Source organism: Melopsittacus undulatus (assembly GCF_012275295.1).
Source record: "Melopsittacus undulatus isolate bMelUnd1 chromosome W unlocalized genomic scaffold, bMelUnd1.mat.Z SUPER_W_unloc_1, whole genome shotgun sequence".
Classification (NCBI taxonomy): Eukaryota; Metazoa; Chordata; class Aves; order Psittaciformes; family Psittaculidae; genus Melopsittacus; species Melopsittacus undulatus.
This window is the reverse complement of record NW_022993942.1, coordinates 3,379,248-3,407,175: the sequence shown is the minus strand read 5'-3', so window position 1 is coordinate 3,407,175 and position 27,928 is coordinate 3,379,248. Positions and strand designations below refer to the sequence as shown.

The window sequence follows — 27,928 nt, the reverse complement described above, 5'->3', positions numbered from 1 at the left end:
TTGCCATTACAAAGTGTTTATTGAGGGCTTTGCCTACAGAGGCACAACATAAATAGAGTCCTGCAGGATGGGACAGGCCTCAGTCCATGGTGTGGGGCTGACAGCCCCAGGGCACAGCTCAAGTCCTGCAGGACAGGACAGGCCTCAGTCCATGGTGTGGGGCAGCAGCCCCAGGGCACAGCTCAGTCCATGGTGTGGGGCTGACAGCCCCAGGGTACAGCTCAGTCCATGGTGTGGGGCTGACAACCCCAGGGCACAGCTCAAGTCCTGCAGTGGGGTTTGCTCCATGGGGCCGACTGTAGGACCCTAATCCACCCCCTCGAAGCCTTGTGCGTTCTCCACTGCCAGCAGCAGCTTCTCCCGCAGCTCCTCGAAGGACTCGTACACAGGTAAGTCCAGGCGGTTAAAGCTGTGGGAGGGAGAGAGTCCATTGGTATTCCATGGAAACTACACCTGGAATGGCCTGGAGAGCAGCTCCTGGTCCTGATGGGGGTGTCTGCACTGTCAGTCACACACATAACAGTGTTCCTGCAGGTACACCCAGAGCTGGACATGGTAACACTGTGTTCCTGCAGGTACACCCGGAGCTGGACATGGTAACACTGTGTTCCTGCAGGTACACCCGGACATGGTAACACTGTGTTCCTGCAGGTACACCCGGAGCCGGACATGGTAACACTGTGTTCCTGCAGGTACACCCGGAGCCGGACATGGTAACACTGTGTTCCTGCAGGTACACCCGGAGCCGGACATGGTAACACTGTGTTCCTGCAGGTACACCCGGACATGGTAACACTGTGTTCCTGCAGGTACACCCGGACATGGTAACACTGTGTTCCTGCAGGTACACCCGGACCTGGACATGGTAACACTGTGTTCCTGCAGGTACACCCGGACATGGTAACACTGTGTTCCTGCAGGTACACCCGGAGCCGGACATGGTAACACTGTGTTCCTGCAGGTACACCCGGACATGGTAACACTGTGTTCCTGCAGGTACACCCGGACATGGTAACACTGTGTTCCTGCAGGTACACCTGGAGCCGGACATGGTAACACTGTGTTCCTGCAGGTACACCCGGAGCTGGACATGGTAACACTGTGTTCCTGCAGCTACACCCGGAGCCGGACATGGTAACACTGTGTTCCTGCAGGTACACCCGGACCAGACATGGTAACACTGTGTTCCTGCAGGTACACCCGGACCAGACATGGTAACACTGTGTTCCTGCAGGTACACCCGGAACCGGACATGGCATTCCCAATGAGAGGAACCATCGGATGAGGAACATTCCCTCTTTGCTAAAGGTGTTTCCCAACACTCGGAAGATGCTCTCAATTTACAGGAGAAAAAGAACCATTGGGAGAAAAGAACCATCCAGAAGGAGGTCCCATAGGATCTGTACAGGTAACTGGGGAGTGAATGGGTGAACTGGTTTTGGAATGGGTCCGGTTCAATAAAGCTGTTACTGTGTTCATGGCAGCACCACCATCCATACTCAGGTTCTCCTCCACAGCACTGGTGTAGTTACCCTGTTGCCCATCAACAACATGGATTTAAGGTAAGGAAGCTGTAACCTGAAGTGTGTTCTGTGTAACACCCCTTTGAACACACACACAGCCTGAGGTGTGAGGACTTTGGGTTGTGACTTAACAGCCCCTATCAGAAGAGCCTACACCTGCACTTAGTCTATTGCCTTGGCCTTCCTGTGTCCATGTCTTTGCCATGGACACACAGTCACACATGGGTGTAGGTTCTGGGGTATCCCATTAGCTTCCCCCTTTCCTGGCACAAAACAGCTATTTCACGTTGTAGTTTTATGACTTACCATGTGTGAGCTCTGGGCAGCTTGTCAGGACTTCCCCATTGCTCGATTGTAAACAGCTGAGGACCATTAGAACCTGGGGGAACAGGAAACATCACATGGAGCAGGAGGACAACACCGGGATCTCCTCCCCACTGTTTGTAACACTGTTTGTAACACTGTTCCTATTGCTACCCATTGTACCAGGGGTTTTGTGTCAGTCGTACCCAGCTCTTAGTTACAACTCCATTAAAGCAAATAGGAGCGTGGTTGGTGGTTTCCAAGCCCAGTTGGCCTCAGTGCAGAGGCTGTATCACACCAGTAATAACCAGTAAAGCCCCAGTTACAGCTCCACTCACCATAGAGCTCAGCAAACCCATTCATAGGCACACGTGAGGTCCCCGTGACAAACTGCAACAGTCGGATCCGCTTCTCCGCATCCATCAGCAGCACAGCCTGTAGGAACACACACACCACGCACAGCTCCACACCCGGTGGTGCTGAGCTCCCCTCCGGGTGTAGGTGAGGGGCCTCCGGTTGTACCTTCCAGAACCACTGGATGACAGGGTGGTTGGGGCAGTAGCCGTTCTTGTAGATGGTGTGTTGTCTCCAGTCGTTGACGTCCACGTCACCCAGGCCGCACATCAGCAGCTACACCCGGAGGGGGGTGAATGGTTAGGGTGTTGTCTGTGTGGGTGTTGTTGTGGTTACACAGCACACATGGCAATGCAAAGGGGGGTGAATGGTTAGGGTGTTGTTTGTGTGGGTGTTGTGGTTCACAGCACACATGGCAATGCGAAGGGGGGTGAATGGTTAGGGTGTTGTTTGTGTGGGTGTTGTTGTGGTTACACAGCACACATGGCAATGCAAAGGGGAGGGGATGGTTAGGGTGTTGTTTGTGTGGGTGTTGTTGTGGTTACACAGCACACATGGCAATGCACAGGGGGGTGACTGGTTAGGGTGTTGTTTGTGTGGGTGTTGTTGTGGTTACACAGCACACATGGCAATGCAAAGGGGGGTGAATGGTTAGGGTGTTGTTTGTGTGGGTGTTGTTGTGGTTACACAGTACACATGGCAATGTGAAGGGGAGGGGATGGTTAGGGTGTTGTTTGTGTGGGTGTTGTTGTGGTTACACAGCACACATGGCAATGCAAAGGGGGGTGACTGGTTAGGGTGTTGTTTGTGTGGGTGTTGTTGTGGTTACACAGCACACATGGCAATGGGAAGGGGGGTGAATGGTTAGGGTGTTGTTGGTGTGGGTGTTGTTGTGGTTACACAGCACACATGGCAATGCACAGGGGTTACCTCCAGCTCATTCTCATCGAAGATCTTGATGAGGTCAATGGGCAGCAGCTCCGTGAATCCCTATGGACACACAGACCCCAGCTCGGATCCCACAGCATTCCCGACCGGATCCCAATGGGAACTGACGGGATACTGGGATCCAATGGGAGGGGGGACACGGGAGGGGGGGGATGGGCTCACCTCCAGGAACGCGTTCATCTGCTTCTGGACACGGTTCACGAACCGCCACTGGATCACCAGGCTGGGGGAGACAGGTAAGGACATGGGGATGGATGGAAAGGGGGACAGAGAGATACAGGGACAGACAGACGGACACAGGACAGACAGACGGACACAGGGACGGACAGACGGACACAGGACAGACAGATGGACACAGGACAGACAGACGGACACAGGGACAGACAGACGGACACAGGACAGACAGACGGACACAGGACAGACAGATGGACACAGGACAGACAGACGGACACAGGACAGACAGACGGACACAGGGACAGACAGACGGACACAGGGACAGACAGACGGACACAGGACAGACGGACACAGGGACAGACGGACACAGGACAGACAGACGGACACAGGACGGACAGACGGACACAGGACAGACAGACGGACACAGGGACAGACAGACGGACACAGGGACAGACAAAGGGACAGACAGACGGACACAGGACAGACAGACGGACACAGGGACAGACACACGGACACAGGACGGACAGACGGACACAGGGACAGACAGACGGACACAGGACAGACGGACACAGGGACAGACAGACGGACACAGGACAGACAGACGGACACAGGACAGACAGACGGACACAGGGACAGACAAAGGGACAGACAGACGGACACAGGGACAGACAGACGGACACAGGGACAGACAGACGGACACAGGACAGACGGACACAGGGACAGACAGACGGACACAGGACAGACAGACGGACACAGGGACAGACAGACGGACACAGGACAGACAGACGGACACAGGGACAGACAGACGGACACAGGGACAGACAGACGGACACAGGACAGACAGATGGACACAGGACAGACAGACGGACACAGGGACAGACAGTCGGACACAGGACAGAAAGACGGACACAGGGACAGACAGACGGACACAGGGACAGACAGACGGACACAGGACAGACAGACGGACACAGGGACAGACAGACGGACACAGGGACAGACAGACGGACACAGGACAGACGGACACAGGGACAGACAGACGGACACAGGACAGACAGACGGACACAGGGACAGACAGACGGACACAGGACAGACAGACGGACACAGGGACAGACAGACGGACACAGGACGGACAGACGGACACAGGACAGACAGACGGACACAGGGACAGACAGACGGACACAGGGACAGACAAAGGGACAGACAGACGGACACAGGACAGACAGACGGACACAGGGACAGACAAAGGGACAGACAGACGGACACAGGACAGACAGACGGACACAGGGACAGACAGACGGACACAGGACAGACGGACACAGGACAGACAGACGGACACAGGACAGACAGACGGACACAGGGACAGACAAAGGGACAGACAGACGGACACAGGACAGACAGACGGACACAGGACAGACAGACGGACACAGGACAGACGGACGGACACAGGACAGACAGAGGGACACAGGACAGACAGACGGACACAGGACAGACAGAGGGACACAGGGACAGACAGACACAGGACAGACAGACGGACACAGGACAGACAGACGGATACAGGGACAGACAGACACAGGACAGACAGACGGACACAGGGACAGACAGACGGACACAGGGACAGACAGACGGATACAGGGACAGACAGACACAGGACAGACAGACGGACACAGGACAGACAGACAGACACAGGACAGACAGACGGACACAGGGACAGACAGACGGACACAGGGACAGACACACAGACACCACCAGTGTCCCCAGTGCCCCCAGTTCCCCCCCCCCGTCCCCTACGCACTCGATGTACTCGCGCTTGTTGTCGTTGGTCACCATGATCTCGGAGCCGTTGGGCTTCAGGTCCACCTGGTAGGTCTGCAATTCCCATGGGAATGCCGTTATCCCATGGGATACATGGAGCGTTCCCCTTGGGATACACCCGTTCCCTTTGGGATACACCCGTTCCCTATGGGATACACCCGTTCCAATGGGATACACCCGTTCCCTTTGGGATACACCCGTTCCCATTGGAACCAGCCCATTCCCTATGGAACGACCCCATTCCCTATGGGATGCCCTCAGCGTTCCCAGCAGGATCCATCCCGTATCCCGATCCGCATCCCGGGAATGACCTGCCCGAAGTTCTCCTCATCGATGCAGAACATGAGATCCAGCTCAGTGGGATCGTTCTCCAGGATCCACTTCAGGGAGTTGTAGTATTCACTGTCCTATGGGGAGGCAATCCCAAGGGATTGGGAATGGGGAGGGATGGGTTGGGAATGGGGATGGGGGAGGGATGGGTTGGGAATGGGGATGGGAGGAGGGATGGGGATGGGAGAAGGGATGGATTGGGAATGGGGATGGGTTGGGAATGGGGATGGGAACAGGGATGGGTTGGGAATGGGGATGGGAGGAGGGATGGGTTGGGAATGGGAGGGATGGGAATGGGGATGGGTTGGGAATGGGGATGGGAGGGATGGATTGGGAATGGGGATGGGAGGGGGATGGGAATGGGGATGGGAGGGATGGATTGGGAATGGGGATGGGAGGAGGGATGGGTTGGGAATGGGGATGGGAGGAGGGATGGGTTGGGAATGGGGATGGATGGATTGGGAATGGGGATGGGAGAGGGATGGGTTGGGAATGGGGATGGGAGGAGGGATGGGAATGGGGATGGGAACAGGGATGGGTTGGGAATGGGGATGGGAAGGATGGGTTGGGAATGGGGATGGGAGGAGGGATGGGTTGGGAATGGGGATGGGAAGAGGGATGGGTTGGGAATGGGGATGGGAGGAGGGATGGATTGGGAATGGGGATGGGAGGAGGGATGGGATGGGAATGGGGATGGGAGGAGGGATGGGTTGGGAATGGGGATGGGAGAGGGATGGGTTGGGAATGGGGATGGGAGGAGGGATGGGTTGGGAATGGGGATGGGAGGGATGGGTTGGGAATGGTCCCAATGGTCCCAGTGGTCAATGGGATGATCCCATCACATCCCATCCCATTCCCGATCAATCCCATGGGATGCAGCTGCTCCCTCACCACTGACTCCATGTCCTTGAGGGTAATGGGCTTGCCCAGCATCATCTTGTAGAAGGGCCGGATGAAGAAGCCTGGAGGAGGAAGAGGAGGAGCTGATCCCGATGTGGGGACACGGATCCCATGGGATGATCCCGACATTCCCACTCACCATCCAGCAGCTTCCCATGGTACACGGCCAGTCCGGCCACCCGCCCGATGAAGGTGAAGTAGGACAAGTGATCCTCGTTGCACAGGCCTGAGTTGGGGTTGATCTGGAGGGTGTAGTTATCCCTAGGGAGAGATTGGGATCATGGGATCATGGGATCATCCACATCATCACTGACCCACAGCATTCCAGGCCTATGGAATCACTATTGCCTTAAGGAATAGGGTTTATCCTTAAGGGTTTATCCTTAAGGAATAGGGTTTATCCTTAAGGAATAGGGTTTATCCTTAAGGGTTTATCCTTAAGGAAATGGGTTTATCCTTAAGGAATAAGGTTTATCCTTAAGGAATAGGGTTTATCCTTAAGGAATAGGGTTTATCCTTAAGGAATAGGGTTTATCCTTAAGGAATAGGGTTTATCCCTAAGGAATAATGTTTATCCTTAAGGAATAAGGTTTATCCTTAAGGAACAGGTTTATCCTTAAGGAATAGGGTTTATCCTTAAGGAACTGGGTTTATCCTTAAGGAATTGGGTTTATCCTTAAGGAATAGGGTTTAACCTTAAGGAATAAGGTTTATCCTTAAGGAATAGGGTTTATCCTTAAGGAATAAGGTTTATCCTTCAGGAATAGGGTTTATCCTTAAGGAATAGGGTTTATCCTTAAGGAACAGGTTTATCCTTAAGGAACAGGGTTTATCCTTAAGTAATAGGGTTTACCCTTCAGGAATAGGCTTTATCCTTAAGGAATAGGGTTAATCCTTAAGGCTTTATCCTTAGGACCAGCTTTAACCCCAGGCTCCCCCTTAGGCCACTCACGTGGCCGAGTACTCGAAGAGCCCATAGTAGGGGTTGAACATCTCCTTGGAGAGCAGGAAGAACCATTCCCGAGCCACGCCTCCATAGTCCAGGCCTTTCTCCGCCTCAAACTCGATCCAAAGCCTGGCTTTGAGCACGTCCGGCCGCTTGACGGCCATGATGCGGCGGTAGGACTCCTCCAGGATGTTGTTCCTATGGAGCTTCATCTCGAACCGGTTGGGAATGTCGGCCTGGATACAGGGATAACACTGGGATGGGGATGGAGGCACCATGGGAATGTGGGTCTGGAAACAGGGATAACACTGGGATGGGATGGAGGCACCATGGGAATGTGGGTCTGGATACAGGGATAACACTGGGATGGAGGCACCATGGGAATGTGGGTCTGGAAACAGGGATAACACTGGGATGGGGATGGAGGCACCATGGGAATGTGGGTCTGGAAACAGGGATAACACTGGGATGGAGGCACCATGGGAATGTGGGTCTGGAAACAGGGATGGGGATGGAGGCACCATGGGAATGTGGGTCTGGGAACAGGGATAACACAGGGATGGGGATGGAGGCACCATGGGAATGTGGGTCTGGAAACAGGGATAACACTGGGATGGAGGCACCATGGGAATGTGGGTCTGGGAACAGGGATAACACTGGGATGGGGATGGAGGCACCATGGGAATGTGGGTCTGGAAACAGGGATAACACAGGGATGGAGGCACCATGGGAATGTGGGTCTGGGAACAGGGATAACACAGGGATGGGGATGGAGGCAGCATGGGAATGTGGGTCTGGAAACAGGGATAACACTGGGATGGAGGCACCATGGGAATGTGGGTCTGGAAACAGGGATAACACTGGGATGGAGGCACCATGGGAATGTGGGTCTGGAAACAGGGATAACACTGGGATGGGGATGGAGGCACCATGGGAATGTGGGTCTGGAAACAGGGATAACACAGGGATGGAGGCACCATGGGAATGTCGGCCTGGATACAGGGATAACACTGGGATGGGGATGGAGGCACCATGGGAATGTGGGTCTGGAAACAGGGATAACACAGGGATGGAGGCACCATGGGAATGTGGGTCTGGAAACAGGGATAACACAGGGATGGGGATGGAGGCACCATGGGAATGTGGGTCTGGAAACAGGGATAACACTGGGATGGGGATGGAGGCACCATGGGAATGTGGGTCTGGAAACAGGGATAACACTGGGATGGAGGCACCATGGGAATGTGGGTCTGGATACAGGGATAACACTGGGATGGGGATGGAGGCATCATGGATGTGGTCCTCAATGGGGATGGATGATGGATGGATGTGCTCCTCCATCCCATAGCAGCAGGAGGAAGGGAATGGGATCAATGGGATCAATGGGATCAATGGGATCAATGGGATCAATGGGATCAATGGGATTCATGGGATCAATGGGATTCATGGGATCAATGGGATCAATGGGATCAATGGGATCAATGGGATCCAGCTCTGATCCCTTTGCACTCACAGGTTTCTTCAGCTTCTTACGGAAGTAGTCATATTTCTGCTTGAATTCCCGGGAATAGGGCACGGCCTATGGGGTGGAAGCACAGGGATATAGGGAACAGGCTCCTGATGCTCTCCTGTATCCCTCTATGAGGCTGGGAATGTCCCATTCCTGATCCCCATTGCCCCCAATGGAAAGCACCATCCAAATGGGATGGGGAACAGGAGCATCCCAAATCCTGCATCCCAAACCCTGCATCCCAAATCCCTCATCCCAAATCCTGCATCCCAAATCCTGCATCCCAAATCCTGCATCCTGAGCATCCCAAATCCTGCATCCCAAATCCTGCATCCCAAATCCTGCATCCCATATCCTGCATCCCGAATCCTGCATCCCAAATCCTGCATCCAGAGCATCCCAAATCCTGCATCCCAAATCCTGCATCCCAAATCCTGCATCCCAATCCCTGCATCCCAAATCCTGCATCCCAAATCCCTGCATCCCAAATCCTGCATCCCAAATCCTGCATCCCGAATCCTGCATCCCAAATCCTGCATCCAGAGCATCCCAAATCCTGCATCCCAAATCCTGCATCCCGAGCATCCCATATCCTGTATCCCGAGCATCCCAAATCCTGCATCCCATATCCTGCATCCCGAGCATCCCATCCCATCCCAGTCCTTACTGGTCCAGTAATAGCCGGGTTCTGGAGCCTGGGATCTTCCCATTGGGTGATCTTGTTATCTGCAGGAGAGAAGGGATATGGATCCATGGGAATGCTGCCCCATTCCCAGCCTGGAATAGGGGCGCTCAGCATCCCTTGGGATCCATGGGATGGGCTCCAATGCGGACCCCCATCCATAGGGAAAGGAGGAGCTGACCCCCAAGTGTGGGGCAGAGGAAGGGAATGGGACCCCCCCAGCCCCATAACAAGGACACGATGGGCTTGCAACGAGGACACAGAGCTCCACAAAGCCTCAGCTCTGGGATATGGGATCACATCCCATTGGATTCCATTGGGAACACATCCCATTGGATTCCATTGGGAGCACATCCCATTGGATTCCATTGGATTCCAGCACTGGGATGGGGGAGATGCTCTGGGATATGGGAACAAATCCCATTGGATTCCATTGGGAGCACATCCCATTGGATTCCATTGGGAACACGTCCCATTGGATTCCATTGGATTCCAGCACCGGGATGGGGGAGATGCTCTGGGATATGGGAGCAAATCCCATTGGATTCCATTGGGAACACATCCCATTGGATTCCATTGGGAACACATCCCATTGGATTCCATTGGATTCTAGCACTGGGATGGGGGAGATGCTCTGGGATATGGGAGCAAATCCCATTGGATTCCATTGGGAGCACATCCCATTGGATTCCATTGGGAGCACATCCCATTGGATTCCATTGGATTCCAGCACTGGGATGGGGAGATGCTCTGGGATATGGGAACACATCCCATTGGATTCCATTGGGAGCACATCCCATTGGATTCCATTGGGAACACATCCCATTGGATTCCATTGGATTCCAGCACTGAAATGGGGGAGATGCTCTGGGATATGGGAGCAAATCCCATTGGATTCCATTGGGAACACATCCCATTGGATTCCATTGGGAGCACATCCCATTGGATTCCATTGGGAACACATCCCATTGGATTCCATTGGATTCCGGCACTGGGATGGGGGAGATGCTCTGGGATATGGGAACACATCCCATTGGATTCCATTGGGAACACATCCCATTGGATCCCATTGGATTCCGGCACTGGGATGGGGGAGATGCTCTGGGATATGGGAACACATCCCATTGGATTCCATTGGGAACACATCCCATTGGATTCCATTGGATTCCATTGGGAACACATCCCATTGGATTCCATTGAGAACACATCCCATTGGATTCCATTGGGAACACATCCCATTGGATTCCATTGGATTCCAGCACTGGGATGGGGGAGCTGCTCTGGGATATGGGAGCAAATCCCATTGGATTCCATTGGGAACACGTCCCATTGGATTCCATTGGGAACACATCCCATTGGATTCCATTGGGAGCACATCCCATTGGATTCCATTGGGAACACATCCCATTGGATTCCATTGGATTCCAGCACTGGGATGGGGGAGATGCTCTGGGATATGGGAACACATCCCATTGGATTCCATTGGATTCCATTGGGAACACATCCCATTGGATTCCATTGGGAGCACATCCCATTGGATTCCATTGGATTCCAGCACTGGGATATGGGAACACAACCCATTGGATTCCATTGGGAGCACATCCCATTGGATTCCATTGGATTCCAGCACTGGGATATGGGAACACATCCCATTGGATTCCATTGGGAACACATCCCATTGGATCCCATTGGATTCCAGCACTGGGATGGGGGAGATGCTCTGGGATATGGGAGCAAATCCCATTGGATTCCATTGGGAACACATCCCATTGGATTCCACTGGGAACACATCCCATTGGATTCCATTGGATTCCAGCACTGGGATGGGGGAGCTGCTCTGGGATATGGGAGCAAATCCCATTGGATTCCATTGGATTCCATTGGGAACACATCCCATTGGATTCCATTGGGAACACATCCCATTGGATTCCATTGAGAACACATCCCATTGGATTCCAGTACTGGGATGGGGGAGATGCTCTGGGATATGGGAGCAAATCCCATTGGATTCCATTGGGAACACATCCCATTGGATTCCATCGGGAACACATCCCATTGGATTCCATTGGATTCCAGCACTGGGATGGGGGAGATGCTCTGGGATATGGGAGCAAATCCCATTGGATTCCATTGGGAACACATCCCATTGGATTCCATCGGGAACACATCCCATTGGATTCCATTGGATTCCAGCACTGGGATGGGGGAGATGCTCTGGGATATGGGAACACATCCCATTGGATTCCATTGGGAACACATCCCATTGGATTCCATTGGGAGCACATCCCATTGGATTCCATTGGGAACACATCCCATTGGATCCCATTGGATTCCAGCACTGGGATGGGGGAGCTGCTCTGGGATATGGGAGCACATCCCATTGGATTCCATTGGGAACACATCCCATTGGATTCCATTGGATTCCAGCACTGGGATGGGGAGATGCTCTGGGATATGGGAACACATCCCATTGGATTCCATTGGGAACACATCCCATTGGATTCCATTGGGAACACATCCCATTGGATTCCATTGGATTCCAGCACTGGGATGGGGAGATGCTCTGGGATATGGGAACACATCCCATTGGATTCCATTGAGAACACATCCCATTGGATTCCATTGGGAACACATCCCATTGGATTCCATTGGATTCCAGTACTGGGATGGGGGAGATGCTCTGGGATATGGGAACACATCCCATTGGATTCCATTGGGAGCACATCCCATTGGATTCCATTGGGAACACATCCCATTGGATTCCAGCACTGGGATGGGAGAGATGCTCTGGGATATGGGAACACATCCCATTGGATTCCATTGGGAACACATCCCATTGGATTCCATTGGATTCCAGCACTGGGATGGGGAGCTGCTCTGGGATATGGGAGCAAATCCCATTGGATTCCATTGGGAACACATCCCATTGGATTCCATTGGGAACACATCCCATTGGATTCCAGCACTGGGATGGGGGAGATGCTCTGGGATATGGGAACACATCCCATTGGATTCCATTGGGAACACATCCCATTGGATTCCATTGGGAGCACATCCCATTGGATTCCATTGGGAACACATCCCATTGGATTCCATTGGGAACACATCCCATTGGATTCCATTGGGAGCACATCCCATTGGATTCCATTGGATCCCAGCACTGGGATGGGGCAGCTGCTCTGGGATATGGGAACACATCCCATTGGATTCCATTGGGAACACATCCCATTGGATTCCATTGAGAACACATCCCATTGGATTCCATTGGGAACACATCCCATTGGATTCCATTGGATTCCAGCACTGGGATGCAGAGCCCTGAGCCTGGAGCATCCCAGGGAATGGGATTCCTCACTGGGAGCTGAAGGAGATGCAGGTAGAGCATAAGGAATAGTGGGATCCTGGCCCTGCCACAGCTGAATCCATGTGGATCTGGTGCTGGTTGCCATGAGCAATCCCATGCTCGGTATTCCCGTCCTCAGGAATTCTTCCTAACTCCAAGAGCCTCCTGCTTCCTGCTCCAGCAGCTGCCTGACTGCACTGAGGATAGACCCCTTCCTTCCATCCATCATCCATCCATTATCCATCCATCCATTATCCATCCATCCCTCCATCCTTCCCTGCATCCATCCCTCTATCCATCATCCATCACCATTGAGGACCACATCCCTCCATCCATCCATCCATCCATCCATTATCCATCCATCCATCCATCCATCCCTCATCCATCCATCATCCATCCCTGTATCCATCCATCCCCATTGAGGACCACATCCATCCATCCCTCCATCCATCACCAGTAAGGACCACATCCATCCATCCATCCCTCTATCCATCCATCCCTCCATCCATCCATACATCACCATTGAGGACCACATCCATCCATCCCTCCATCCATCCCAGTGAGGACCACATCCATCCCTGCATCCATCATCAGTAAGGACCACATCCATCCATCATCCACCCATCAATCCATCCATTATCCATCCATCCCTCCCTCCATCCATCCATCCATCCATCCATGCATCCCTCCATCCATCCCCATTGAGGACCACATCCATCCATCCATCCATCCCAGTGAGGACCACATCCATCCATCCATCCATACATCACCATTGAGGACCACATCCATCATCCATCCATCATCCATCCATCCATCCATCCATACATACATCACCAGTAAGGACCACATCCATCCTTCCATCCATCCCTCCATCCATTATCCATCCATCCCTCCATACATCACCATTGAGGACCACATCCATCCATCATCCATCCATCCATCCATCCATCCCAGTGAGGACCACATCCCTCCATCCATGCATCCATCCATCATCTATCCATCCCTCCATCCATCCCCATTGAGGACCACATCCATCCATCCCTCCATCCATCCATACCATTGAGGACCACATCCATCCATCCCTCATCCATCCATGCATCCCTGTATCCATCTATCCCCACTGAGGACCACATCCATCCCTCCATCCATCCATTATCCATCCATTACCCATCCATCCATCCATCCCTGTATCCATCCATCCCTATTGAGGACCACATCCATCCATCCCTCCATCCATCCCTGTATCCATCCATCCCCATTGAGCACCACATCCATCCCTCCATCATCCATGGAAACCAGTGCTGGATGCACCTGGAAAACCTCACTTCCCATCACGACCCCATCCACCAACTGGCCTATGTGTCCCTATAGGGCAATTCCCTATTAGCATCCTTCCATGATCCGGGAATGCCGCTTGGATGCTGCCTGGGAATCACTGGGAAGAGCTCAATGCTTCCCAATGGGAACTGTGGGCTCCCTGGAGCTGCACTAACAGGACAAGCCAATGGGATAACCCAACAACAAGGGGAACACAGAGGGTATGGGGACGCCAATGGGACACGGCGGATGATGGGAAGCGGAATTCCATGTGGGATACAGTACCGTAGCAGGGCACTGAGTCCCTGGGATCAATGTCTCCACAGAGCAACCCATGGCTTCCTAAATGGGAGCAGAACCAGTTGGAGCAGAGGCTTCGGGATGTGTGGGGCTGGGGGCTATGGGGCCGGGGCCTACTTACTGTGGTCGATGTAGAAGGTCCTCCCATCCAGGTGGATGCGCTCCTCCCAGCCGGGCTATGGGGACACAGGGCAGTGAATCCCTATGGATACCCCATTCCTGCCCTATATCCATCCCATTCCTGCCCTATATCCATCCCATTCCCAGCGCATGGATAACACTTACAGGGAGAGGCCCCAAGTCGTTGGGATTTAGGGATGTTTTGGACCTCAAATGAACTGGGAATTTCAGGCGTGGGTCCTCCTGGAAGGGAAATGGGAAGTGTGAATCCATTGGGATTCCCAAGCTCTGGAAGTCTGCCATAGGTTGGGAATGGAGCAGAGCATCCCAAAGGGATGGGGTGATGGCAATGGGGATGCTGCATCCCATGCGGATGCATTGGAATGGTACCCATAGGGTAATGGGGCTGCCCCATCCCATCCGGATGCACTGGGAATGGTACCCATAGGGTAATGGGGCTGCTCCATCCCATCTGGGTGCACTGTTAATGGTACCCATAGGGTAATGGGGCTGCCCCATCCCATCCGGATGCATTGGGAATGGTACCCATAGGACAATGGGGCTGCCCCATCCCATATGGAAGCATTGGGATCAGTACCCATAGGTTAATGGGGCTGCCCCATCCCATCTGGATGCATTGGGATCAGTACCCATAGGACAATGGGGCTGCCCCATCCCATCTGGGTGCACTGGGATCAGTACCCATAGGGTAATGGGGCTGCCCCATCCCATCTGGATGCATTGGGATCAGTACCCATAGGGTAATGGGGCTGCCCCATCCCATCTGGGTGCACTGGGATCAGTACCCATAGGGTAATGGGGCTGCCCCATCCCATCTGGATGCATTGGGAACAGTACCCATAGGACAATGGGGCTGCCCCATCCCATATGGATGCATTGGGATCAGTACCCATAGGTTAATGGGGCTGCCCCATCCCATCTGGATGCATTGGGATCAGTACCCATAGGGTAATGGGGCTGCCCCATCCCATATAGATGCATTGGGATCAGTACCCATAGGGTAATGGGGTCACTCTTACCCATGTGGTGGTCTTGGTGTTGTGGTCGATGAAGAAGGGTCGCCCATTGGGGGCAATGCGCATCTCCCATCCGGGGGGCAGGAAGCTCTGGGCCCCCTTGTGCTGGGGCTTGGGGGAGTTGTATGGGGACGGCTGTGGGGTCTGGGGGTTGGACAGGGTGTCCTTCACTGCCCGGCGCACGGGGGACTCCTTCAGGCCCTGCAGGAGACATGGATCCCAATGGGAGCACATGGATCCCAATGGGAGCACATGGATCCCAATGGGAGCACATGGATCCCAATGGGAACATCCCTATGGAGCTGGTTCCCTAGGGCTGCCCTGGCTTGATCCCGATCCTAATGTGGCAGTTCCATAGGTTAGGCTGTGGTTATGTGAGCAGGGGTTGGGGATTCCAGGAGAGAATAGATAATGTCTGTTACTATAGATATGCCTATTACTACATGTATATCTACTACTATATATCTATTACTATATATGTATCTATTACCATATATCTATTACTATATATCTATTATTACATATGTATCTGTTACTATATATATATTACTATATGTATATTACTATATATCTCTTACTATATATGTATCCATTACTATATATATATATAAATGTATTTATTACTATATAACTATTACTATATACATTACTATATATCTATTACTATATATCTATATATTATATATCTATTACTATATATGTATCTATTACTATATAAATTACTATATACATATTATTACATATAACTATTACTATATATATCTATATCTGTTACTATATCTATTACTACATATATATCTATTACTATATATATAATTATATATGTATTACTACATATAACTATTACTATATATCTATATCTATTACTATATCTATATCTATATCTATTACTATAAATCTATTACTACATATATATCTATTACTATATATATATAATTATATACTTATTACTACATATAACTATTACTATCTATACCTATTACTATATCTATATTCATTACTACATATATATTACTTTATATATTTATTACAATATGTACCTATTACTACCTATTACTATATATATAACTATTACTTTTATATATACCTCTATACAGATACTACATACAGGTTACTATAGATAACCATCTAGCTACTTACAACCTAGCCCAAACCTTATCCATCCGGATGGCAGCAGCACCTCCAGCACAACCAACCCCATGGCAAGGACAAGGGGGTGACGTGCCCCCCCATACAGATCCCATCCCACCCCATCACATCCCACCCCACATTCCCATCCCATCCCATCCATCCCATCCCATCCATCCCATCCCATCCATCCCATCCATCCCATCCCATCCATCCCATCCCATCCCATCCCATCCCATCCATCCCATCCCATCCCATCCCATCCCCATCCCATCCCATCCATCCCATCCCATCCCATCCCATCCCATTCCCATCCTCACCTCGAGGGGAGCCGATAGGGTGACAGTGGGTGAGCTGAGGCTGCGCGGCCTCCGGATCTGGGGCTCACTCAGGTGGCTGCTGCTGGATCCCGATGCCCCCATCCCATCCTCTGCCAGCTGCAATGGGAACAATGGGATCAGTATGGGATGGATGGGATGGGATGGATGGGATGGGATGGGATGGGATGGATGGGATGGGATGGGATGGATGGGATGGGATGGGATGGGATGGATGGGATGGGATGGGATGGGATGGGATGGGATGGATGGGATGGATGGGATGGGATGGATGGGATGGGATGGGATGGATGGGATGGGATGGGATGGGATGGATGGGATGGGATGGGATGGATGGGATGGGATGGATGGGATGGGATATTATGGGATGGGATATTATGGGATGGGATGGATGTGATGGGATATTATGGGATGTGATGGGATCCCCACCTGCATGATGGGTCTGGTCCAGGTAGTAGTTCTGTTGTTGTGGTTCACGTAGTAGGTCCTGCCCTTGGCATCCTTCCTCTCCTCCCATCCCGAGGGCAGCCCTGGGGTGGTGTGGATGTAGGCGACGGAGGGCTGGGAATGCAAGGGGGCAATGGAGCCATCCCATAGGCACTGGGGTAACTGGGAGCCTCCATCCCATAGGCACTGGGGTAACTGGGAGCCTCCATCCCATACACACTGGGGTAACTGGGAGCCTCCATCCCATACACACTGGGGTAACTGGGAGCCTCCATCCCATAGGCACTGGGGTAACTGGGAGCCTCCATCCCATACACACTGGGGTAACTGGGAGCCTCCATCCCATAGGCACTGGGGTAACTGGGAGCCTCCATCCCATAGGCACTGGGGTAACTGGGAGCCTCCATCCCATACAGACTGGGGTAACTGGGAGCCTCCATCCCATACACACTGGGGTAACTGGGAGCCTCCATCCCATACACACTGGGGTAACTGGGAGCCTCCATCCCATACACACTGGGGTAACTGGGAGCCTCCATCCCATACACACTGGGGTAACTGGGAGCCTCCATCCCATACACACTGGGGTAACTGGGAGCTCCATCCCATAGACACTGGGGTAACTGGGAGCCTCCATCCCATACACACTGGGGTAACTGGGAGCCTCCATCCCATAGGCACTGGGGTAACTGGGAGCCTCCATCCCATACACACTGGGGTAACTGGGAGCTTCCATCCCATACACACTGGGGTAAGGAAGGAAGGAAGGAAGGAGGAAGGAAGGAGGAAAGAAGGAGTAAGGAAGGAGTAAGGTAGGAGTAAGGATGGAGTAAGGAAGGAGTAAGGAACAAGTAAGGAAGGAGTAAGGAAGGAGTAAGGAAGGAGTAAGGAAGGAGTAAGGAAGGAGTAAGGAAGAAGGAAGGAGGAAGGAAGGAAGAAGTAAGGAAGGAGTAAGGAAGGAGTAAGGAAGGAGTAAGGAAGAAGGAAGGAGGAAGGAAGGAAGAAGTAAGGAAGGAGTAAGGAAGGAGTAAGGAAGGAGTAAGGAACGAGTAAGGAAGGAGGAAGGAAGGAGGAAAGAAGGAGTAAGGAAGGAGTAAGGAAGGAGGAAGGAGTAAGGAAGGAGTAAGGCAGGAGTAAGGAAGGAGTAAGGAAGGAGTAAGGAAGGAGTAAGGAAGGAGTAAGGAAGGAGAAAGGAAGGAGGAAGGAAGGAGTAAGGAAGGAGTAAGGCAGGAGTAAGGCAGGAGTAAGGCAGGAGTAAGGCAGGAGTAAGGCAGGAGTAAGGCAGGAGTAAGGCAGGAATAGGCTGTTCCTTACCAGGCAGAGCTGGGCCTGCTCCCCAACCCCATCCGTGACACTGCAGGACCTCAGCCTGGCAGCAGGATCCCGTTGCTGCCGGGAAGGGAGGAAAAGCCGGATTCAATCCATAGGGATCCCACATCCCTATGGGATCACCGGGATCCCATGGGATTCCCGGCCCCATTCCCCATGTACCAGCAGGGCCCCGAGCTGCTCCCCATTGGAATCAGTGGAGAGCTGCAGCCTCCTGCTCAGCTCCTCGGATAGCTCCGGAGCTCCGGAAGCCGGAGGAGGCAATGCCAGAAGTTGGGAATCTCCAGTGGCCTCTTCCGAGATGGGATCCCAAGGCTGGAAGAGACGGGAATGGGGTTAAGGCTTCGGGATGGGGCCTAGGGCACTTATGGGATGCTGGGGAGAGTCCCTATGGGGAACAATGGGGATGGAGTGGCAGTGATCCCAATGGGAATGCTGTAAGGGTTGGGATGGATAACAGGGTCTGGTGACATTGATCCCATTGGGAATGCTGTAAGGGTTGGGATGGATAACGGGTCTGGTGCCATTGATCCCAATGGGAATGCTGTAAGGATTGGGATGGATAACGGGTCTGGTGACATTGATCCCATTGGGAATGCTGTAAGGGTTGGGATGGATAACGGGTCTGGTGACATTGATCCCATTGGGAATGCTGTAAGGGTTGGGATGGATAACGGGTCTGGTGCCATTGATCCCATTGGGAATGCTGTAAGGGTTGGGATGGATAACGGGGTTGTGGTGCCATTGATCCCAATGGGAATGTCGCTAAGGATTGGGATGGATAATGGGGTTCTGGTGCCATTGATCCCAATGGGAATGCTGTAAGGGTTGGGATGGATAATGGGGCTGTGGTGACATTGATCCCATTGGGAATGCTGTAAGGGTTGGGATGGATAACAGGGCTCTAGTGCCATTGATCCCAATGGGAATGCTGTAAGGGTTGGGATGGATAACGGGGTCTGGTGCCATTGATCCCATTGGGAATGCTGTAAGGGTTGGGATGGATAATGGGGTTCTGGTGCCATTGATCCCATTGGGAATGCTGTAAGGGTTGGGATGGATAACGGGGTTCTGGTGCCATTGATCCCATTGGGAATGCTGTAAGGGTTGGGATGGATAACGGGGTCTGGTGCCATTGATCCCATTGGGAATGCTGTAAGGATTGGGATGGATAACAGGGCTCTGGTGCCATTGATCCCATTGGGAATGCTGTAAGGGTTGGGATGGATAACGGGGTTCTGGTGCCATTGATCCCATTGGGAATGCTGTAAGGGTTGGGATGGATAACAGGGTTCATGGTCCCATTGATCCCAATGGGAATGCTGTAAGGGTTGGGATGGATAACGGGGTCTGGTGCCATTGATCCCATTGGGAATGCTGTAAGGGTTGGGATGGATAACAGGGCTCCGGTGCCATTGATCCCATTGGGAATGCTGTAAGGGTTGGGATGGATAACGGGTTCTGGTGCCATTGATCCCATTGGGAATGCTGTAAGGGTTGGGATGGATAACGGGGTCTGGTGCCATTGATCCCATTGGGAATGCTGTAAGGGTTGGGATGGATAACGGGTCTGGTGACATTGATCCCAATGGGAATGCTGTAAGGGTTGGGATGGATAACAGGGCTCTGGTCCCATTGATCCCAATGGGAATGCTGTAAGGGTTGGGAATGATAACAGGGCTCTGGTCCCATTGATCCCAATGGGACCGCCGCTAACGTCTCGGATGCCCCAACCCCATAGCGCCCCCTGTCCCCCTCCCCCCCTCAGCATTCCCAACCTCTGGAATCTCGCTGCCCTCCATAGCTTCCGGCTCCAGCTCCTCACTGATGTGCCTCCGGGATCGGAAGCGTCGATGAGCAGCCTCCTGGTTCATCTGCCTCACGCTGTTATCCGCCTCGGATCCCACATCCCTATGGGAATACCGGGATGGGAATGCCGCCCTTTGACCCCATTCCCGTTATCCCTATGGATACCTACAGCAGGCTGGGCCGGTGCCATTGGGTGCTGCGGTGGTTGTGGTTCACGTAGTAGGTTCGTCCCAGGTTATCCTGCTTCTCCTCCCATCCCGGTGGGAGCTGTGGGGCCGGGAGCTGTGGGGCTGCATCATTGGGGTCCAGAGCATCCCAGGAGGGCTTGGGATAACAGGGAATGTTATGGGATGAGCGGATCCCATAGGGAACAATGGGCTGGGATAGGGGGTCAGGGTTAGGGGCTGCATCATTGGGGTCCAGAGCATCCCAGGAGGGCTTGGGATAACAGGGAATGTTATGGGATGAGCGGATCCCATAGGGAACAATGGGATGGGATAGGGGGTCAGGGTCGCGCTCACCTCGGGCTCATCCCGGTTCTCCTCCTCGGCATTCCCGTTCTTGGGAATGTAAGCCATCTTCAGGCGCAGGAAGCCCTTGACCCGGGACTTGTGGCTGGGAATGGGATGGGATCCATTGGGATCCATTGGGATCCATTGGGATCCATTGGGATCCATTGGGATACATTGGGATGCATTGGGATGCATTGGGATACAGGGATCAGATCCCATGGGAATGGGGAGGGATGCATTGGGATACACGGAGCTGATCCCATCGGAATGGTGAGGGATGCATTGGGATACATGGAGCTGATCCCATGGGAATGGCGAGGGATACATTGGGATACAGGGAGCTGATCCCATGGGAATGGCAAGGGATACATTGGGATACAGGGAGCTGATCCCATGGGAATGGTGAGGGGGATGTTAGGGATACATTGGGATAGAGGGATCAGATCCCATGGGAATGGCGAGGGATCCATTGGGATACAGGGAGCTGATCCCATGGGAATGGGGAGGGATGCATTGGGATACACAGAGCTGATCCCATGGGAATGGTGAGGGGGATGTTAGGGATGCATTGGGATACATGGAGCTGATCCCATGGGAATGGGGAGGGATACATTGGGATCCATTGGGATCCAGGGATCAGATCCCATGGGAAGCGAGGGGGACATTAGGGATGCATTGGGATGCATTGGGATCCATAGGGATCCATAGGGATGCATTGGGATGCATTGGGATCCATTGGGATGCATTGGGATCCATTGGGATGCATTGGGATCCATCGGGATCCATAGGGATGCATAGGGATCCAGGGATCAGATCCCATGGGAAGCGAGGGGGACGTTAGGGATGCATTGGGATGCATTGGGATGCATTGGGATCCATAGGGATGCATTGGGATCCATAGGGATCCATAGGGATGCATAGGGATCCATAGGGATGCATTGGGATCCATTGGGATCCATTGGGATCGGGGCCGCTCACCTGCGGGGCCGCAGCAGGAAGTCCTTGAAGCTGTATGGCCGCTCCATGCCGGGATCCTCCGTCTGCAACGGGACAGGATTGGGATGGGGCCGGGGCCGGAATTCCCATAGGATCAATGGGATCTGAGCTTACCGGCAGGTGACTCAGGGGCACATCCACCTGGCCCAGGAAGTCGTCTCTGGTCTGGGAATGAGGGAAGGGATATAGGGTTATAGGGATATAGGGATAGAGGGATATAGGGTTATAGGGATATAGGGATATAGGGATATAGGGATATAGGGTTATAGGGTTATAGGGATATAGGGATATAGGGTTATAGGGTTATAGGGATATAGGGATATAGGGATATAGGGATATAGGGATATAGGGATATAGGGTTATAGGGTTATAGGGATATAGGGATATAGGGTTATAGGGATATAGGGATATAGGGATATAGGGTTATAGGGATATAGGGATATAGGGTTAGAGGGATATAGGGTTATAGGGATATAGGGATATAGGGTTATAGGGATATAGGGATATAGGGATAGAGGGATAGAGGGATATAGGGATAGAGGGATATAGGGATATAGAGATATAGGGATATAGGGATAGAGGGATATAGGGATATAGAGATATAGGGATATAGGGATATAGAGATATAGGGATATAGGGTTATAGGGATATAGGGATATAGGGTTATAGGGATATAGGGATATAGGGATATAGGGTTATAGGGATATAGGGATATAGGGATATAGGGATAGAGGGATAGAGGGATAGAGGGATATAGGGATATAGGGATATAGAGATATAGAGATATAGGGATATAGGGATATAGGGATATAGAGATATAGGGATATAGAGATATAGGGATATAGAGATATAGGGATATAGGGATATAGGCATATAGGGATATAGGGATATAGGGATAGAGGAATAGAGGGATAGAGGGATATAGGGATATAGGGATATAGGGATATAGGAATATAGGGATATAGGGTTATAGGGATATAGGGATATAGGGATATAGGGATATAGGGATATAGGGATGTAGGGATATAGGGTTATAGGGATATAGGGATATAGGATGTTATTCCAGCCCTTGGGAATGGGACACACGGAGCCCTATGGGGATGCTCCATCCCATTGGGAATGCTCCATCCCATTGCCTGTTCCCATTGGCAGCTAACCCTAACCCAGCTGCCCCATAGCCCACTATGGGGTGTGCTGCCCCATAGCTCCCCTATGGGGTGTGCTGCCCCATAGCCCCCTATGGGGTGCGCTGCCCCATAGCCCCCCATGGGGTGTGCTGCCCCATAGCCCCCTATGGGGTGTGCTGCCCCATAGCCCCACTATGGGTGTGCTGCCCCATAGCCCCCTATGGGGTGTGCTGCCCCATAGCCCCCTATGGGGTGTGCTCCCCCATAGCCCCCTATGGGGTGTGCTGCCCCATAGCCCCCTATGGGGTGTGCTGCCCCATAGCCCCCTATGGGGTGTGCTGCCCCATAGCCCCCTATGGGGTGTGCTGACCCATAGCCCCCTATGGGGTGTGCTGCCCCATAGCCCCCTATGGGGTGTGCTGCCCCATAGCAGACCAGCACTCACCAGTCTGTTCTCATCGAACACCTCAAACAGGAGCCGATGGTTACTGGGGTTAACCTGGGGGATAGAACTGGGATTAGGATGATCCAATGGGGATAGAACTGGGATTAGGAGGATCCAATAGGGATAGAACTGGGATTAGGAGGATCCAATAGGGATAGAACTGGGATTAGGAGGGTCCAATGGGGATAGAACTGGGATTAGGAGGCTCCAATGGGGATAGAACTGGGATTAGGATGATCCAATGGGGATAGAACTGGGATTAGGATGATCCAATGGGGATAGAACTGGGATTAGGAGGCTCCAATGGGGATAGAACTGGGATCAGGATGCTCCAATAGGGAATCCCATAGGGATGCTCCAATAGGGACATCCCATAAGGATGCTCCAATGGGGACATCCCATAAGGATGCTCCAATGGGGAATACCATAGGGATGCTACAATGGGGATGTCCCATAGGGATGCTCCAATAGGGAATCCCATAAGGATGCTCCAATAGGGACATCCCATCAGCTTCCCTATATCCATTAGGGAATGCTGAGCTCCGGCCATGCCCATCCCAACACCCCCCCCAGAGGGATGGGACTGGGGCAGCTGGATCCCATATTCCTGCTTCCTGGAATTCCCTATGGATCCATTAGGGATGGAAAAGCCTCTTACCCGGAAGTAGAATTCCTCATTCCACTTGGGATTTAGGGTCTGGAAAGAGAAGGAAATGGGATTGAGCTTGGAAGCAATGGGATGGGATGGGATGGGATGGGATGGGATGGGATGGGATGGGATGGGATGGATGGGATGGGATGGATGGGATGGGATGGGATGGATGGGATGGGATGGATGGGATGGGATGGATGGGATGGGATGGATGGGATGGGATGGGATGGGATGGGATGGATGGGATGGGATGGGATGGGATGGGATGGGATGGGATGGATGGGATGGGATGGGATGGATGGGATGGATGGGATGGGATGGATGGGATGGGATGGATGGGATGGATGGGATGGATGGGATGGGATGGGATGGATGGGATGGGATGGATGGGATGGATGGGATGGGATGGATGGGATGGGATGGGATGGGATGGATGGGATGGATGGGATGGGATGGATGGGATGGATGGGATGGGATGGATGGGATGGATGGGATGGGATGGGATGGATGGGATGGGATGGGATGGGATGGATGGGATGGGATGGATGGGATGGGATGGATGGGATGGGATGGGATGGATGGGATGGGATGGGATGGGATGGGATGGATGGGATGGGATGGATGGGATGGGATGGGATGGGATGGATGGGATGGGATGGGATGGGATGGATGGGATGGGATGGGATGGGATGGATGGGATGGGATGGATGGGATGGGATGGGATGGATGGGATGGGATGGGATGGATGGGATGGATGGGATGGGATGGGATGGATGGGATGGGATGGGATGGGATGGGATGGGATGGGATGGGATGGGATGGGATGGGATGGCATAGGATAGGATGGAAGCTTTGGGATGTGATGCTCATCCCACAGCATTCCCAAGGTCAGGAATGTGGCTCCCACCTTCTTGATGGTTTTGGTCTGCACAAGAGCCAACTCTCGGTTCTCATCTGCCACATAGAGGGAGAGCTTCACATAGGGGTCACTGTAAGGGATCAATGGACATTGGGATCAATGGACATTGGGATCAATGGACATTGGGATCAATGGACATTGGGATATAGGGAATGTCGGGAATATCATAGCATCATCCATAGCACCCATAGCATCCATAGCATCCATAGCACCCATAGCATCCATAGCATCCATAGCACCCATAGCATCCATAGCACCCATAGCATCCATAGCACCCATAGCATCCATAGCATCCATAGCATCATCCATAGCACCCATAGCATCCATAGCATCCATAGCACCCATAGCACCCATAGCACCCATAGCATCCATAGCATCCATAGCACCCATAGCATCCATAGCACCCATAGCACCCATAGCATCCATAGCATCCATAGCACCCATAGCACCCATAGCATCCATAGCACCCATAGCATCCATAGCATCCATAGCACCCATAGCACCCATAGCACCCATAGCACCCATAGCATCCATTGCTGGATGCTGGTCCCCATTCCCATTCCCCTCCCATTCCCGTCCCATCCCATCCCCATTCCCATCCCGTTCCCATCCCCATCCCATCCCCATCCCCATTCCCATTCCCATTCCCATCCCATTCCCATCCCATTCCCATCCCCATCCCCATTCCCATTCCCATTCCCATCCCATTCCCATTCCCATCCCATTCCCATCCCCATCCCATTCCCATTCCCATCCCCATCCCATTCCCATCCCATTCCCATCCCATCCCATTCCCATCCCATTCCCATTCCCATCCCATTCCCATCCCCATTCCCATTCCCATCCCCATTCCCATTCCCATTCCCATCCCATTCCCATCCCATCCCATTCCCATTCCCATTCCCATCCCATCCCATCCCATAGGAAGCAATGGGATCCATGGATACCAGACCTGGCCCCAAAGATGTCCTTCTTGGCCAGGTCAATGCCAGCCACGACCTTCACCCTTAGGATCCGGGATTCCTCCTGGGAATGACATTGGGATAACGGGATAACCCCATTGGGATCATGGGATAACCCCATTGGGATCATGGGATAACCCCATTGGGATCATGGGATAACCCCATTGGGATCAGCAGCCATGATAACCCCATTGGGATCAGCATCCATGATAACCCCATTGGGATCAGCAGCCATGATAACCCCATTGGGATCAGCAGCCATGATAACCCCATTGGGATCAGCATCCAGCCGTTCCCTATATCCCATATGGAATGTTACAGCCATTCCCTATATCCCATATGGAATGTTGCAGCCGTTCATTGATCCCATGGGATCCTATTGATCCCCCCATTGATCCCATGGGATCCTATTGATCCCCCCATGGGATCCTATTGATCCCCCATTGGTCCCTATGGATCCTATTGATCCCCCCATTGATCCCATGGGATCCTATTGATCCCCCATTGATCCCATAGGAACCGGCTCCTTCCCATCCCATTCCCTATGGATCCCAAGCTGATGCTCACGGCGCATGCGCACTGCGCACATGGGGGGGGGGGGTGAGGACCCCAGCCCGGCCATGGCGGCGGAGAGGGAGGGGCTTGGGTGAGTCACGTGAACAGCCGAGCGGAACCGAATGGAGCCGAATGGAACCGAATGGAACCGAATGGAGCCGAATGGACCCGAACGGAACCGAATGGAGCTGAACGGAACCGAATGGGACCGAACGGGACCGAATGGAACCGAATGGACCCGAATGGAACCGAATGGACCCGAACGGAGCTGAACGGAACCGAATGGACCCGAATGGAGCTGAATGGAACCGAATGGAACCGAATGGGACCGAATGGAGCCGAACGGAGCTGAACGGACCCGGAAGTACCGGACAGACCCGAATGGAGCGGAATGGACCCGAACGGAGCCGAACAGACCCGAACGGACCCGAGCGGACCCGAATGGACCCGAGCGGACCTCGAACGGGACCGGAATGGAACGGAACGGATCAGAACGGACCCGAATGGACCCGAACGGACCTTAATGGACACGAACGGACCCGAATGGAGCCGAATGGACCGGAATGAACCGAACGGACCCGGAAGTACCGGAGCGAACCCGAACGGGACCGGAATGGAACGGAACGGAACCGAACGGACCCGAACGGACCCGAATGGACCCGAATGAACCGAACGGACCCGAACGGAGCCGAATGGCCCCGAACGCACCGAAATGAACCGGAATGGACCCGAACGGACCCGAACGGAGCCGAATGGCCCCGAACGGAACCGAACGGACCTTAATGTAACCGAATGGAACCGGACAGACCCGAACGGGACCGGAACGAACCGGACCGAACCGGCCCCGGTTCCCCCCCCCCCTCACCTCGTCCTCGGCCAGCCCGAACACGGCCTCCCCCCCCGCGGCCATGGAGCCGCCGGGCTCGGGGCCTCCTGCGCTGCCGCCTCCGGGGGCGCGGCCCCGACGGCACCGGGAGCGCGCACGGCAGCGGCACACGGCGGGGGGGGCGGGGCCAGAGGCACAGGACACGCCCCCTGCGCGCGGGGGGGGCGGCTCGGGGGGGTTCGGAGCCGTTCGGAGCCGTTCGGGTCCGTTCGGGTCCGTTCGGG

At 53.1% G+C, this 27,928-nt stretch overlaps 1 protein-coding gene across 1 annotated transcript; it reads right to left on the bottom strand.

Annotated features, from left to right (window-relative positions):
* On the bottom strand, nucleotides 1-27,791 carry LOC115945564 (E3 ubiquitin-protein ligase NEDD4-like). Its single transcript, XM_034073648.1, has 30 exons — nucleotides 27,684-27,791; nucleotides 26,254-26,327; nucleotides 25,290-25,371; nucleotides 24,389-24,427; nucleotides 23,731-23,784; nucleotides 22,273-22,323; nucleotides 22,141-22,202; nucleotides 21,172-21,265; nucleotides 20,820-20,974; nucleotides 20,620-20,752; nucleotides 19,004-19,156; nucleotides 18,827-18,901; nucleotides 17,495-17,626; nucleotides 17,048-17,164; nucleotides 15,603-15,800; nucleotides 14,728-14,805; nucleotides 14,564-14,618; nucleotides 9,468-9,526; nucleotides 8,804-8,869; nucleotides 7,297-7,526; nucleotides 6,484-6,605; nucleotides 6,336-6,406; nucleotides 5,426-5,521; nucleotides 5,095-5,168; nucleotides 3,291-3,351; nucleotides 3,111-3,170; nucleotides 2,349-2,456; nucleotides 2,165-2,261; nucleotides 1,830-1,902; nucleotides 1-409 (listed from the first exon to the last, which is right to left on the bottom strand). Exons 1-30 carry the CDS (start codon nucleotides 27,726-27,728, stop codon nucleotides 307-309), a joined length of 2,817 nt encoding a protein of 938 aa, XP_033929539.1. The 5' UTR covers nucleotides 27,729-27,791; the 3' UTR covers nucleotides 1-306.
* Nucleotides 27,792-27,928: the final 137 nt, after the last annotated feature.

Coding starts and splice junctions, on each gene's coding strand:
- LOC115945564 (XM_034073648.1), bottom strand. CDS start 27,728: ATGGCCGCGGGGGGGGAGGCCGTGTTCGGGCTGGCCGAGGACGAG. Junction 26,328..27,683: donor TCGGGCTGGCCGAGGACGAG/GTGAGGGGGGGG, acceptor TGTCATTCCCAG/GAGGAATCCCGGATCCTAAG. Junction 9,527..14,563: donor GACCTTCTACATCGACCACA/GTAAGTAGGCCC, acceptor TCTCTCCTGCAG/ATAACAAGATCACCCAATGG.